The 17,093-nt window shown below is 37.4% G+C and overlaps 1 protein-coding gene across 1 annotated transcript in view; it reads left to right on the plus strand.

Annotated features, from left to right (window-relative positions):
* LARS2 (leucyl-tRNA synthetase 2, mitochondrial) overlaps nt 1–15,804 on the plus strand; it is an 84,547-nt gene extending 68,743 nt beyond the window's left edge. The window contains exons 18-20 of the mRNA XM_086467980.1: nt 980–1,091; nt 9,977–10,104; nt 15,520–15,804. Coding sequence (XP_086324106.1) covers nt 980–1,091; nt 9,977–10,104; nt 15,520–15,699 — 420 coding nt within the window. The 3' untranslated portion in view covers nt 15,700–15,804. The remainder of the gene's footprint in view (nt 1–979; nt 1,092–9,976; nt 10,105–15,519) is intronic.
* The last annotated feature ends 1,289 nt before the right edge of the window (nt 15,805–17,093 follow it).

Consider the following 17,093-nt stretch of genomic DNA (forward strand, 5'->3'; position numbering starts at 1 on the left):
ACTTACTCAAATCTAGTTTGCACTGACTTCGTTAGTATCAGTGATAAGATGATGCCATCTGAAAACTTTTGTGGTTTGTGTCAAATCACTGGTTTTGGACAATTTTCTAGTAGATGGAAAGGGGTGTTCATCACACCCACGAAATAATTCTCATAAGCTGACATGTATTGCCATTTTTCTGTGCTGTTTCATTAGAGGGGCAAATCACAAAATAAACTCAGAATCTGAATTTACCATGGGATGTAATCTCTCAAACAGGCAAAGAAAGAAAAAGTTCATCTGGCTACTTTTAGTGCTATGTGTTTGCTATTAAGATACAAAAAAATAGAAGAATGAGGGGTCAAATTTTGTCAGTCTATCACCTTTTGCAAGAAATTGAAAATTTTCTGTACTAGAGAAGCTGAACACTTTAGTAAAGCAAACTAAACATCAATCTGTAAAAGGCTGTGCTGCATTTTTCATTCCCAAAGCTTCCTTCAACTCTAAAACCTCACTTTGTCACTCAATTCAGCTTTACTTAAGCCACTCTAGAATTCTATGCAACTAAACCTTGTCCCAGCAAAAACCATGCTGCAGCACAGTTTGAGTCTCTTATGCAAGTACTTCACCTCTTTCTCAGATAGCTCTGGTTTTATCTAAGATTGCACTTCTAGGAGTGGCAGCACTCAAAATCTTTGAGGGCCACTGTTGTCCACGTAGGTCTGTGCTGCAACTTCTGTACTAGAGCAGGTCCCTAAGGATCTGCATCAGCCTTTTCAGGATTAGCTTCCAAGTGTTAGAGAGCACTCTATGACCAAGAATTGCAATTTTAATTCTCCAGAACTTTTCATAAGTTTCCCATTTATTGTGAAATTACACTGTCCTAAGTGTAGAAATTGAGTTTGTTTTATTATTGCATTTTCTTCTTAATTAAACCACTTTCCCTCCTACCTCAGAACATTAACAATTTATTTTCTTTTCCTTCTGCCTTTTCACATAGCAAGCTTCTCAGCCTCTTGTTCTCCACAGCACAGAATTTGAAGATGCTTTGGCTTCACTCTGCATTATGGTTGCACCTATGGCTCCGCACATTGCATCAGAGATGTGGAAAGGTATTTACAGAAATAAACTTTTTATTTATGTTCCGGGAAAAAACGCAAAAAGTTTGCAAAAATGTCTTTAACATAGTACATGTGTCACTTATCCCTGGAATCTGCATCTATCTTCTCACCTTCTGTCATAATTCCTAAACAAACTTGAAACTTGGGGTGTTCCCAGCTCTCTCTCTCTGCTTTTACTTTCTTTCCCCTTGCATACAAAGGTGGATTTCTTGAGACTAGGCAGAGAAAGGGAGAAGGAAGAAAAATTCAAGACAAGCCTTGCATGAGGAATTCAGATGTCAGCTGCTAGCTGCTCCTGTGTATGGATGGCATACATAAGAGCTGAACATGAGGATAGAAACAGCCCTTTTCCAAACAGCTGTTTCAGAGTCTTTGGGCTACAGATATTTTCTTTCAGGAATTCAAGCAGAGAACCATGTCAGAAGGCTGTATACTAAAAAGACTAAAGGAGTGTTCAATAAAAATCCTGCTCTTGTAGAATTCTCCAGAGACTGAGGGACATTATGATGCAAATTAACCTCTCATAGAGTGGGAATGGTAGACAGGTAATCTTTTTTAAGATATTTTTTTACAGTTGTAAACCTTGAGGTCTGAATTCCAAGTGGGCTAACTTGTATGGTGCTGCTACAGTTAAAGCATGTGAAATAAGGGACGTGCATGCCGGAGTTCAGCAGTTGCTTTTAAGGTTTATTGGGAGAAGTCTCAAAACGTATGTGGGAAGATAGCAATATATTCTGCATTAAGACTGGCCACAAATTGCTATGTGGTTTTGGACCTAATGTTAGCTTTTGGATGCTGTTTTAACAGTTTTATTTTCAACAGTCATCCTAAAACTTTGTGCATTCAAGCGTTTACAGAGCAGAGCTACTAAATCACTTATATTTCAGAGTTGTGCATGGCCCTGTAGAAATGTTAACTGCCAAAGAAAGGCTGCTCATGTTCAGAACAGTAACGTAGGTGCGGAGGCTCTGGAAACAATGAGATATATTAGGGAGAGTGGGTTTTTTTCCAGTGTTTTTAAGATGTCTTAATACAAGCTTAATTGTTTAGAATAGAGAGTGGCATCAGACATGATCTGTCTGGAGAAAGCTACTTCTGGTCAATATTCTCTTATAATATGAAGTACCGTCTAATTAAAATTATACTTAAATGGAAGTAATTGCCATCACTGTTTTCCTTATTGATTGAGATGGAGGTGGAAGAGGTCTAGCCTAATTACTTAAACATACAATGGCTCATGAACTTAAAATTTGAATACGTGTTAGAGAACACAGAACTATCAAATATGTTTGATAAAATGACAGAGAACACTAGGATGTCTTAATTAACATAACTTGTCAGACTTAAAGCCCAGTCCTGTAACGTTTTGAAAGTTAGAGAAGGAATTCTTTTCTTAGTAGTAAAATCACTGGAGAATGAGAATGATAAACATTTTCTGGATCTCTCTCTCTGATGTAAGCATGAAAAGGAAGCATATAAAAATTGGAAGTGCAAAAATGCAGCTTCTGTCTGCATTTAAAGATAAAATTTTGCTTGTGTGGTCCAAAGAGACTGCATTGTAACTCAGTGCAGCTAGCATATAAAAACATCGTGTGGTGCTTATTGCCTGAAGAATTTCAAGGCTAAACATGAAAATCATGATCTCTTAGCATGATCATCATTACATTACATCAAAATTATTAAACAATATTATCAGGAGAACATATGTACATTTAACTACTGTGTTGTGGAGAGAAGTCTATAATATTTTGAAAAAGCCAACATGTAGCAATTCTGTCCTGGGATTGGGATTTCTGGTGAAAAATGTCCAACTGTAGTCTAGAGAAGGATTCCCCAAGTTCATGTTCTGAATTGCACTCTGGTTTTACCAAGTCTTGTTGCTCTTCTGATGTAACCAATTTCTTAAACTTTATTATGTATAGGTGATGATGCTTTCTTATTTAAAATAATTTGTATATAAAAATCAAGCTTTCTAAATACTCTATTTAGTTTTCTTTGTGCTTTAGTTCTCCATACATACTCAGAGTAAGTCTCTCTTCTTGTACCTTGACTTTGCATCTAAATGTAGGGACAGTACTGCTTCCTCTCTTGTAAACCAGTCAGGAAAGGGAGTTTGTGTATTATTAGTTCTATAAATAGCGTCTATAGAAGTGACCCCCCCACTTTGATGGAAGCCTTTGTCTGCTACTGTAATGCAAATAATAAACAACACATAAGCAATGTATTTATAATTAAATACTGACATTTCAGCCTAAAATAGCTTGTACACAGCCTTTACATTTTGTTTGGTTTAGTGATTAAAACAAGGAACATTTTTCTTTCTACAGGGGAAAATGAAACTGGGAAATTTGGAAGCCCTGTAGTCAATATCAAACAGATAATTTTGCAGTTGAGTAGGAATGCTGGTAGGAACAGTGAAATGCGTTAACTCTGAACCACATAACACTTGCTTGTGTATTTAAGCTTCTTTTGAAGAAAAAGGATTTTACTTTCTTACTAGTGTTTCTCATTAGAAAGTATTTACTACATAATGAGTTACGCTTAATAGTGATTTTACTGCAGCCTTAGAAGAGAGAAGAAAAGAGCATTCTCATTAATTTTGACTGTTTGCATTGTGCTTCTCAGAATGAATAATACTTTTACTGTTGCATTGTAATCTCTTCTTTTATGCTTTTCTGATAGCTGATTATGGTCAAGAAACATTTAAGAAGAAATTACAATAGAATTTAAAACTAATGTGAAATAATGACAACCTACAATAAGACCCTGACTTACTGTATTGTATTATATTAAGCTAATTCTGCCAAAGATTTAAAGACAATTAAACCACAGAACTATAGAACTTTCTGGCTAAGCACCTGGAATGAGGCTTTGTGGAGATAATAAAATAACTTTTGACAACTGGAAGCTATTCTGCAGGTGCAAACAGTATTTTTTCAGTTTAAATGACAGTTGTAATGGAAACTGAAAAAAAACAACCAACCTTTTTTCCTTTTCTAGTTTTGGAATAAAAAGGCAAAAGAGGCTAACATCTATACATATTAACATCTTGAACGTTCTGTTGTCAAAAAATGTCTGATAGTGTTTAGTTTTATTCAGTAATTACATAAAATGTTCTCCTTTGCTCAGAAGAATAACGTTTAACTGCAAAACATGACATGATAAATTTTACATATCTAAAAAATTTTCTTAAATACTTGCATCCTGAATGCATTTATATTTAAATAGAAAAAAAATGCCTTTTTTTGCATTTTAATTTATTTCCATTTCAATCCAAAAGCTATTTGATGCACATCACAATTAAATGTTTAAAAAAAAAAAAAAATTTGCAGATCAGTTTGTTTTAATACAGTAGCTTGTAAAAATTAAAACTTGGACAAGTGTGTAAATATGTGTGTGGGTGTCCTCTTGGTTTGCAGATGGATTTAACTGCAAATCAGTCCATCTTAATGGTTACCAGCTAAAGAAAATATTAGGAAAATTACAAAGATTATTTTAGAGTGTTAATTAAAGATGTTTTACTTGACTTTTTATGTAATGACTAGCATCAGTGATATAAGAAATTTTGCTTGTTGTAAGGGTATCCTGCTTTGCAAGAGTTGCGTCAGAGTTCATTTGAAATTTTAGCTTTTTAGACACTGTGTTTTCTTAGTTTGTTGATAAACTTTGCAAACTCAGAACTGCCGTTTCATATCCCAAGGATGCTTCTGATGTAATGTGCAACTTTTAAGTATAATTAAGGTAAAATTGGGTAGATTCAATGTACAGAAATTTTTGTTCTCCTGCAGCTGAAGAATTTTCTTCCATAGGGTTTCGTTTCTATGTGGCCATCTGGTTTTCATGCATCAGGTAGAAATGAAGAGTTTGGTCTCTTTGAGCTGGTTGAAGCGGATGCTTCAGTATTGGCAATAAATATTTCCAGCTTGAGTGAAGGAAAAGCTGCTTGAGTTCTGTGTGATAAGTGCCTCACCTTTCAGCAGCTGAGCAATAGTAACCCAGTGCTTTGGTACTGGTGTGTGAAGGAGTTATTTCTCCTGCTTAGAGGAGGAACATTTTTCGGTATTCTGGTGTGTCGACCTCATGGTCTTAATTGTGCAGCAAATACACTGGTTTATTGCTTAGTAACATAAAAAGCGACTGTAGCCTCTCAGTGTGGGAAGAGTTCATCCGGCTGATATCTTGGCAGTGTATGAACACTAACAGGATGAGGAAATCTGTTTCCTTCCTGAAACCTTGTATCTGAGGAATATACAGACACCATTTGAGATGGGTTTGGGTTTTTTTTAGTTTGTTTGTAATAGTACAGTATTTTGCTGTCCAGACGAGGATATGAAACTGCTTATTGTGAGTTGTTACTTTTTTATTAGAGATGGCACATGAAAGATATATACTGATGATAAACACATCTTAAGATACGTTGAAATGAAACATAATTACTGGAATTTGTAGTGGTAGAATTGTCTTAGCCACATTTTAACTGTCACTGCAATAGCTCTTTAGCAGGAACTTCTTTGTCTGAATTCAGTCATTGCTCAGGAAGACTTCTGTAAAGAGTAGAGCTGAGTAGAAGCTAATTGATTTTTGCAGATTTTAATTAAAAATCTGAATGCAGAAATCCCCCTTCACAAATCCAAGAAGGAACACAATTTGGAATTACAAAAAATATTTTTTTTCTCCAAGAGTAATAACCCAAAGTGAAGGATAGTAAGTCTGTACAAATGGAGGAAGGCAGATCCTTTTCAGAAGGTTGAAAGGATTCATGGGAAGTCTGCTGAATTGGAAACACCTTCTAGAGTTAGCTTTCAGTAACCCAAGCTTTTCACAACCCACCTTGGTGCTCCACATCTGTCACTAGGGAACATATAGAATGAATCCCTTAGTACTTACTGACTAAATATAAATTTTCCTGACTTCACCCAGTTCTTTAGTACTATACCAATAGTATAACACAGTTTTTCTTAGACCTATTACTGTGTTATAGAATCATAGAATCATTTTGGTTGGGAAAGACCTTTAAGATCATCGAGTCCAACCATTAACCTAACACTGCCAAGGCCACCACTAAACCATGTCCCTAAGCACCACATCTATGTGTCTTTTAAACACCTCCAGGGATGGTGACTCCACCACCTCCCTGAGCAGCCTGTTCCAATGCCTAGCCACTCTTTCAGTAAAGAAATTTTTCCTAACATCCAATCTAAATCTCCCCTATCACAGCTTGAGGCCATTACCTCTTGTCCTGTCATTAATTACTTGGGAGAAGAGGCAACACTGGGTGTCGTCTCTTTGAGATTGCAGACCATTTAATGTATAACTGACAGACCATTTCAGGTATAACTGACACTGGGCTGCAGAAAGGTGTTTTGAATATGTAAGTTGCCTGAATCTATCAAATAAAAAGATTAATTAACTAGTAAAAAAGCATGTCAAGAACAAAGTAACATGGTAGCAGTCCTGTCCTTGGAAGAGGCTGCAGAGGCGAGGAAGATACTGATCCAGAATGCATCTCCACTTACGCTTACACAGTCCTGCTCTGGGCTTTTTAAAAACTTTATCTGCTTGTCTGCTAGTGTGGTGGATTTTTACTTCACCCAGATTTCTTTTTTTTTTTTTTTTTGATTTAGCTACCTCCAAAGGTTATCAGCATTTGGATAACACACTCTTGTAGTCACCTTATACTGTCCCCTCAGATCTTCTTATGTCTCTTGTTAGAAAATCCCTAGTCCTAAACTCTGATACTGGCGTCACTTCAGATGCCTTCATTAACTTCCTTTTATCGCCTGGTGGACTTCTGTCCTCCTTTTCTGCTCCATTAACCTCTCTGTGTCTGCACTTGTCCCATGCCAGCTCTTACTCAGTTTACTCCATAATCACATCTTTTTCTATTGCCTACATAATTTTTTGTCCAACTAGCTGCACTATTGCTGGAATTTTACTGATAATTTTTTCTGGTGCTTTTTTTCTGTAAGAGTAGAATTACCTTGCTGTCCTAATGCCTTGCTGATACATGATTGCTTCCACATCTTCCTTCTTAAACCTCTTTAAAATGAGAATCTGCTCTCTCCTGACAAATAGCACCTTAGGGGAAGTATTATGGTTATGAAATACTCATGTAATGCTAATAAAACATTGCCATAAGCTGAAGCGTTGTTAGACTTGTCCTGTCCCCTCTTTCTTTCAACTTACTCATTTACAGTAATATAAGAGATATTTAACTTGGTGTTTTAACTTGGACTCCAATGCTGTGTGTTACTGTTTAGGGGAACCATGTTCTAGTGTTAGCTTTCCAGTCAGTAAAAGTCCATTGAAGCAGATTCGATAGCAGGATCAGGGCTTCAGTTTAAGCACAAGTATTGCCTTTGATCTGTCCTGTATGGCTGTACAGACATTTATGTGTAAGTAAACAGCTTACAGTAAGTAAAAATGTACTCAGTTGGCTTTCTGTCCTACATCTGCAAGAGAATCTGTAGCCATAGAAGCAAAATGCCTCAAAAAAAAAAAGGGGGGGGGGGGGGGGGGGGCAAAATGCACACTGCTTCATAAAGTGCACTTCACTAGCTGCTTTCCAGTACAATAAGACAGTAAAATAGATTTTTAACGTCACAATAAAAGTCTGTGAAATGGTAAGTTTTTAACTTCTCAAACAGTGCTTTTGTGTAGCGTCTCAGAAGCAAGTAGGAAGGCTGGAGGAAGGTTCTGTCCGGGTCCTGTCAAGCGGACCATCACCATTCGGGATCACGACAATGAAGTTTCTGGTCTTGTGTGTGCTGCTTTTTGAAAATACAAATGAAATCGTTGCATTTTCTGTGTTCTACAGCTCACAGAAAATGTGACTTAAGGCAGGAAGCCAAACAGGCAACCAGGCAACATAACTAAAACCTACATTTTGGTTTCCTGTCAAACTGTTTTCTCAAACTAGTTCTGTTGACTTTTGCAGGTTTTTTTTTTAATATGGATGAGCTCATAGCTCGCTCATAGCAAGAAAATGAACCAAAAGATCGAGATTGTGCTTAGTCACACTTTTATCTGCTTCAGAATACATTTTGATTTTTTTTTATTAGTAGGTTTATTAGGACTGACAACTTCCATGGGGATTAAAAGTGACCCAGGTTTTGCTTTTGTAGATAGAAGTTCTTGACTTATATCAGAAAATGGGTTTTAAGTATTTTGAAGAATCCACTTCAACAGGAAAAAAAAAAGGAGTGGCCAGTATGCATGCTTCTGCCGCAAGGCATGTGATCAGTTGGAAAGAAATGAGCTCATCTGGAGGTTCAAAAGCCAAAAAGGGAAGAATCTAGCAGCTGTTGTCTTTAAAGTCAACGTGATAATGAATCATCAATGTGAAGATTTTTTTTTTCTTCTTGAGTTCCTATCTTTTGCTGTTGCAGTTTCTGAACTACTGCTGCAAGAGAAAAAAAAAAAAAACAACACAAAACCAGATCCACTGAAGTGTTTTAATCAATTATTTACCTAATAAGATTGTGGCTTAGTTGTTATTCTTAGGAAATGTGCACGTTCTTGCCTGACATTAGAAATAGCTCCCACCGGTCCACCTCACTGCCCCTTTCTGAATCATTCAGCAAATAGCAAGGCTGCATGTCATTTTACCAGAGTGCTTTGTCTGAAAAAATACTAACAAAAATCTGGTGGATTTTTCTGGAGGAAGTTGCATTCTCTTTATGTCCCTGTTTGCTGTTATTCACTGTATTAGTCTAAACAATCAAATTCATGTCTGTATTGTGCGTGGGTTGGTTTTGCTCCTCTGCCTGCTGTTGTGTTGTGTTTTGAACAGCTTAAGGTACCTCAAGTCTCAACAATGAGCCTTTTGTTGATAGGTTTTCTTTATGCTCTTGCTGGAGTTTCCCTAAACCAGGTGAGATTTCACATACATTTAGCAATTCAGAATGAAGCATGTGCTTATAAAAAAGTTTTAGTCTGTGTTCTCATTCATACACAGAGAACGTTTTTAATTTAAAAATCCCCTGGCTTTTTGAGAATCACAAGAGCAGTCACCATCAATATTGGATCATGTTTGACAGCCTCTTGTTAAGTGAAATCTTTTTTATTTTGTCCTACAGCTGGTGCAAATAGAAACAAATCCCACTCAGAAGCTTTTATTCAGTTAAAGAATGCAGCTTCAGAATGAATTGCATCCTATTCTTCTATTACTTAAATCAGGAATGAATTATCTTGGCGAGAGCAAAGCCTATTTAATAATAGAAGATCACTTATAGCCATTTTAGGAGATTTTTAAAATAAAATCAAAGGATAAGGTGTTTCAGAATGTATGTATCATAAGGAGGAGAGCAAGATGTGCAAGTTGTTCTTACGTAGCACCTTTAATTTGAGAGAAAACAGATGCTTCACAAACTATGAGAAAATCTTGCAAGTAGCTTGACTTACAAATTTAGAAACTACCCAGTGTATTACAGATGGTGAAATAATAAGCCACAGTTGTTTATCATTTTGATTGAGTTGTTAGTAAAATTTTAATCAAACTGGTGGTGTTATTGACAAAAAAATCACAGTATTATGATTGACTTCTAGAAGTGGAGGTCAGCTTCTGTTGCAGTATTACAATTTAAAATAATAAACTGTGGTCTTCTGTGCTTTTGGCAAAGTTTTGGAGTGCTAATCCAAATCTAAAATGTGCCCACATCGTTCGTGTTAGCATCCCTACACGTAGTATAAAACAAGCGCTTCAAAGATGTATATCTTTCTGTTTATAATGTGCTGTATGCTAATCTAAACAATGTTATTTCCTCCTGAGGGACTTGCTTTTAAAGTCAACTTTATTCTCATTTATCAAACAAATTCCAAAGATCAAATGTTCTGGTTACAGTACAGCTGAATGTTTGACTGGTTTTGTTTTCCAGGTTTGGCACATATGCAGAATAAACTTTGTACTCATCATCACTGGGATGTTGATGTGCTGCATCAGTCCTGGCCCAAAACAGACCCAGAGTACCTTCAGCCATCAGATGTTGTGGAGATGTCTGTTCTGGTGAGAGTGTTTTCATTTACTTTCAGTGGTGGCCAACTAAGCCATGTTATGAGCTCAGAGGATAACAAAATTTCTGTTCTTGTGGAAGTCAGTTGCCTTCGTAGGTGGCTCAGTGAAAGGTCAGGTAGAATAGAAGCTGCAATTACTGTTGTGCTGAGTAATTAAAATGGTTTCCTAAATGAAAAAAATGTAGCAAGTCTGGAAGGGAGACAATCTAAATATAAATCTTTTTGAGTGACTGCATATCAGTACCTGTGGAGATCTGACCAATGAACAGCTGTGGGCAAGGATGGTGCCACTCAAAACTATGATCAAAATACAGGTCCCTCCAGATTTTTTTGCCTGACAGTGCATTTATGAACTTGGCCCTATACAAAAATGTATAATTAGGTGATATTTCTTGTGGTACCTGTAGTGCTATGGTTGCCTAATAGAAACCATAAGCTGGGTTCAGTTGCTGTGATTTTTGCCAGACGATGTTTCCCATCTGCCTCGGGCTGACCTTCTGGCACATTTCAGCAGAGCATATTTGCAGGAATGAGATTGAGGAGAAACAGGTATCTTTGGTAATGTTCTAACTGCATTCCGCTTTCTCTTTGAGCTCTAACACCTTTGTGGTCTAGGGAAAGAGCTGGCAGTTCAGTAGAAGAGTGAATATATAACTACATTTAGTTAACCTGTAATTTTCCAACATGTGTATGTGCACATGCACAGTGTAGTTTACTGCCTTTTTTCCTAGGTCTCTAGGTGTCTGTAGTCAGCATGCTCCCAGGCATCATACAGCTTTATCGTTAGATAGTGCACAGTAGCAGCAAGTGCCAGTGCAGGCCACAGAGGGACTGCCTGGAGCCAAGGGCATGGGATCCATGAGTAGTGTCTCAGCTCTTCCGTCGACTGACTCTTGGTCAACTTGCGTTCAAGTTCTTCATGCTCAGGCATTATGATAGTCTGTGATTACATAGTTGCATACTATTAACTCTGCAGGACTCCTGCCATTTTCACTGTTCACCAAAGAATAACCTTTAATATACCATGCAGACTTTCTAAACTTACATATTTTAAATCAAATTAAATGTTTCATCTTAAGCACTTTTTCTGTTTCTGGACACTGAAAGAGATGGAGCCTCTAGAAGAAATGTCATTTGGTCGTGTACAACTGCATGTTCAGTGTGTGTGTGTAAAAGAAACAGAAGCAATGCATTTCGTCTGTATTCTATTCTGTTACCTCCTTTGGGTAGGAGTAAGGCAGTTGGGTTATTTTTCTTCAGCTGGGTTTTTTGAGGAGGGAAAAGATTGGTTGGATTTAGGGGAAGTCATGTTGCTGTAGATTTCCTTAATTGAAGTATCTTTGCAAATAATTTAATATCTTGCCAGATCTTTCAGTCAGTCCACTTGAACAGAATGAGAAATGCTCCTAAAACGCTAATCTTTTTAATATTCAACATACATCCTTAGCAGAGGGCACACAGTATGTATTTTTGCAGGAAATTTTCAATTGGCATCTTTTCCCAAACCAAGGAGGACTCAAGTGCCAGCTGGGGTTAACAGAAGACTTAGCCTAATATTCACTGTGGGTTTATTGCTTTTTTTTTTTGTTCTTTCTATAAGTGATAAGGATTTATTTATACCAGTAAAAGGTCATATATCCACAAAAATCTTTACTGAGGTATAATTGCTTTGCTCAAGCTTAAAATAAACCTTCACCTTCAAGCACAGCTAGCAAACAACTTAAATTCCAGTGTTCAGTTTGTAAGGAAGTCATGAATGAGAAACTGTGTAATTATAGAAACTTCTTTGCGATTGTGGTTAAAGCAAGCATGTTATTCAATATATCTTTAAAATAAAAACTTCAGCAACACAGGGAAAACTCTGAACTCAATTTTAAGACTATACAACTGAACATGAAAACACCTAAACATTTCACTGATATTTTTCTGCTGTTGTTAAAACTTCCATCTCAAAAAAGGAAACTAGAAAAACAAAAATTAATTTTGCTTTAAACAACCTTTACGAAAATTATTTTTGTTTCTTTTCCTGGTTGACTTTGTCAAAGCCATAGCCTTGTGTAGAAGTCTTGTAGTAAGAGAAAAAGCAACCCCTGTGTTCTCAGGCATATATTAATGGAAGAATATGATGTATGCAAACACCTTCATTCTGAGAAAGCAAGTGACTGGAAGACCAGAGAGACAAGTTTCGTTTTTCAAACTGGGGATAATTCTTAAAAATAGTGCCTGGAGGGTATGCCTGGCTTTCTACTGTAAGAGTAAGGCAAAAGGGAAATATGGAGGAGCAGGGAGAAATCATTATATATGTGAATATTTTAAAGTCTTGTGGACACTGTAGGTTTTTGTATGGCTGTAAAAATAAATTGCCCTCATTAAACCAAGAAACGCTCGACATATGGAGGAATTGGTTAGTTGCAAAGAGGCAGTGTCTCTTCACAAGGCTGCACAGTCAAACTGAGTCTTTGGGCCACAACCCTATTCTTCTCAAGACATCAAACTGCCTCAGGCTGCCAGGGATTCGCCTGCTGAGACATTATGGTTTTATTTGTCTTGACACAGAATACTTCATTATTTCCTGTCTGTGCTGGAGTTATGTCTTTCCATATTTAACCCAAAGCAGCAGAAGCAACCAACTCACTGCATCCTTGTCTGATACAATACAGGTTGTCTACAAGAAGGATATTTAAATTCACTGGATATATGCATGGTATCTGTTACTCTAAATGTTATTGAAAAGTTGAATTGTTAATGCTGTGAAAAACCTGACCTGAATATAATGTGCATTTCATCATATGAACACATTTCTGACTAGCATTCCTCACATTTTCTAGGTGGTGCTGAACTGTTAGCAGCTGTGGTCTTATAACTGGTGTTTTTATAAAATAAAAAAAGCCTTGGTGTCATTTTTCTTGCTTTGGCCTATGAGGAAGGCCTAAAAGTGCACAGATATTTATTTTCTTTTTTACTTCACAAAAGGATTATGCATCAATGGTAAAAAAATATTTGAGCTGAACTAAAAATTCCTCTGCAGCCTCATATCCTCTGTAGCTCCCTCTAGCTCCCTCTAGATCCAAAATAGTTTAAAATGTCAAATGTTTAAAAAAAAAAAAAAAAAAAAAGGAAGAAAAGACAAAGGAACAGCTTCCTTCCTTAGGGGAAGAAAGGACCCAAGCCTCATTTATTTCTCCTCTTGCAGCTTGCCATGTTTTTTCTGAGAAACAAGGCTGCTAGCACCCAAGTTTCTTGTGCTGACACTTTTATCTGGAGCTGTCGAGGGTTATGCTGGTCTAGTGAGATACGGAGAGAGAGATGGAGGCGTAGCAGAAGATATTTGTCCTGCAGAGAATCTAATTCTCGACTAAAAGAGTATGTGAATAGGATGCTTGTTACACACAGTGTGTGATTAAATCTGCAGATGTTAATTTTAAGAAAGGTGTTAATACATTTGACTGCATCACGATACCTACAGTGCAATGAAAGCCATGCTGCAAACGTGCTGAAATCAGAACAGATCTGCTGTTTGCTAGGATTTTTGGACTCAGCTCGCAGTGCAGTGTGGGAAGACCAGGAGAGATGCTGTGGGAAGGTACACAGTGTCAGGTCGCCCAGGCTTCTTGACCTTTCTAGGAAAACACAACTGCGAACAGTCGTTTATTTGCCAAGTTCATGTAGACCGCTTGGCCATTCTGTTGAGAACAGCACCAAATAGGCTAGTTGTAGCAAGTTTCCCCCCTGCCAACATTCATCCACAGGGACTTATTAATTTGCATCATGGAGGACAGTGAATGACATTTTAACTAAGAAGGCATAGTTTTGAACTGCAGGCTGCGTGTCCTAGCAGCGAGCTGACAAGCTTGCTTTATGTTCTCACTAAAACTGTATCCATTTGGATTCTACTGTTTTCTTTTTCCTATGGAATGCATTTCTTCTCTGAAGTGCCCTGGCAAAGAGAACTACTTGTATTTATTTTTCAGGCTTTGAAAATGAACTCTTCTTTGTTTTTCAAGGGATTTACTTTGCACCAGGTGCTAAAGGCAAAGTTTAACACAGCCAGCCTTTTGTGATACCACGTTATGGATGTATGTAGGAATAGTTAAAAGCCTACCTAGATTATCACTGCAAACTACTGTCAAGTCTAGTCAAAAACCAGAAATCACTCATCCCAGCTGCATTTGGGACTTCATCTTTTTCCTTAAAAAATTGTCCCAATTTCCTCTTTCAGGGAATTGCACAGATTATTTTATTTTCAATCAAATACAAACTAGGTAAGCGAAGTAGCTCTCTCATTTCTGGTATCCTGGATAAGATCCAGGTGAAAACCAAGCTGTGTGCATTTTTATGTCCAAGCTGTATGAAGCAACATATGTTCCTTTTAGGTGACTGAAAACGCATTATAGTGATGTCTAAAGGTCAAAGATCTGCAGTACCTGCAGCAGATTTTTATGCAAGTAATTTGATTGAACAGGATTAAAAACATTCAAATTACTTCATTTGGTAAAATGTAGGATTGATATTCTTTTCATTAATCCACTGAAAGTACTCCATATAACTCTGAAAACTTTCATAATAACGAATCTTATGCCAATTCCAGAAAGGTACTCAGTAAGTCTCTGTAGTCTCTGTCCGTTACCTGCTCTTACTAGATGACAGAAAGGATTTATAATACCATTTTATAAATTAAGGTGATTCCCACTGAAGGCCTTACTCAGTTTTACTTACATGATTCTGCCCTGCTGATGCAAAACCAGTAGAGAAGCGGCTCTGAAAACCAGCCATACACAGGAAAGCATTACCTTATGAGTGGTTGTCGTCTTTGTGGTCTGTTTGGCTTAATGAGTCAAGCATTTAGTACGAGAACAAGATATAAGGAGTTAAAGCCAATTTTTCAAAAAATGGGTAATGATGAATCTTTCAGATATCTTTTCAGCCACAAATATTTTTATTTCAATAAATCTTGTATTTGAATCTCTGTAAGGAATCCTTTAGCTGTAAAGAATCCAAATTGCAGTCTAGAAGTGTGTGCAGACTAAGATTCCCACTTGACAAACTATTACATTCACTCTCATTATTCAGCTTGTTTAACTATCACGTTTTTAAACTTCAAAGATCAACACGTTGTGTAGTCATATGCTGCTTGCTGTCTTCAAAACCAAGACTTCCTATGGCCACTTCTTCAATTTTCCTTGAGTATCGTGAGTCAGAGTTTCATTCTCTTATTTTATGGTAGATGGACAAGGAGGTATGGAGAATTTTATCCTCTACTTAGAAAGTTTGCTGTTGGAGAAAAGAGCATTTGATCCACTTCCCCCCCACCACCCCATGTAATGAGATGGATTGGATTCAGGAAATGAAATTGTATAAATCAGCCCCATAACTTCTGTTTTTCCTTGGTTTTGTGTCTCTCTTTCAGATCAATAACAAAGCGTGTGGCAAAGTTCTTGTGCCTCAGGAAGCAGCCCGCAATTTTGAAGAAGTCCATGAGCTAGTTCTTCAAAGTGAACTTGGAGTCAAGCATCTCCAGGGACGAGCCATTAAAAAGGCCTTTCTGTCTCCCAGAACTGCCCTTATCAACTTCTTAGTGCAAGAATAGCAAACCTCTGCTGGGCTGTAAAGGGGAACTGGAATCTTTTGAGATGAAACCAATTCAAAAATACCAGTTATGGTTATTTAAATCTCATGTAATGGTGGGGAAGAAATGTTATTAGAATCAGGTTGCTGATAAATCTTCATTTCAACATGGAGAAAGGCACGAATTAAAGTTTCTTATCGAGTCCCAGTAAGGTGGTGTTTGTCTATATTCTCTGGGAGAATGAGGAGGAGGAGCAGAAGAACTAAATGATTGTAACAATGTGAATTATATAAAGCACATGGGTTTTAGTGTCAGTGTCATGAACATATCCTATTGGAAAGTTGGCTTGGCTGAATGCAGAGGCAAAAATACAATTTCAGAACTAAACAACTGCCCTGAGTATGTGCTACACCACATGTTAGGTGTACTATAGCCAGTCTTTGCTCCCTCTGTCTCATGTTTGGATACCCTACCATTAACTAACATTTTAAGTTGTAAGAAAATGTTACGACACAGTGTTGATTTTAAAAAGGATTTCTTTAGCACTGGCCTACGGCCTTGGGCACAGCAGGTAGCCAGAATGGGGTGGTTTGGTACTTTTGACATAGGTTTCAGAGCCAAGCCAAGAAAAAGGTCAGATTATTTAGCCCAGCCCTATCTTAGCCAGGATCCCTCTTCCTCACTGGCATGTTTGTGCTCACTCATACACGAGAGGTTCAACTTCAGTGAAGCGCTGGCCGTTGTTTCTGCACAGAACAGAATGGACATTACTTCCTGCACAAGAACCATCTCGGAGACTTTCGGGTGATTCAAGAAAGGGATGAGTCGGCTGCTAGAAATGCAGCAGTGGGGAAGGCAGACAGCGTGCTTTTTGCCTCTACTCCTAGTTTTTGTAGTGCCTAGATTGTAAAACTTGAATCAAAATTCTTTTTTTTTTCCTCAGGGGTTCGTTAAGTGGAAATAGCCATCATGTTTCTAAAAATCAGACTTTCACAACACACAAAGCCATTCTCATGCCTCATTTCAACCATTTTATTTGTACGCTACATTGCTGTTATATCCACATGGAAATGTTTATTGTATTTAGCAAGTGCTTGAAAAAGGGTTTCCAAAGAAACAATTACAGGGTTCATGGTGTAAGAATGTCGTTTCTTTAACAGCCATTAAACTAAGTAGTCCAATAAACCAGCCATTTATAAGCCTTCCAACAGTTAAGTCGTCAGCAATAACAACCAGCTAGGCAAATACAGAGGTCTGTATTAACCCTCTAGCCCAGCAGTCATCCAGACTCTGTGTTAGATTAAAAGGAAACCAACAAAAATCTTCCAGGTATCAGTAAATAAGTTCAATAGATCCTAAGCAACTAGGATCAAGACAGAGCGCATTGCAGTATGAGTACTGGCTAAGCAATGCCA

This window comes from Leptosomus discolor, chromosome 7 (assembly GCF_034619465.1).
Source record: "Leptosomus discolor isolate bLepDis1 chromosome 7, bLepDis1.hap2, whole genome shotgun sequence".
In the NCBI taxonomy this organism is placed as follows: Eukaryota; Metazoa; Chordata; class Aves; order Leptosomiformes; family Leptosomidae; genus Leptosomus; species Leptosomus discolor.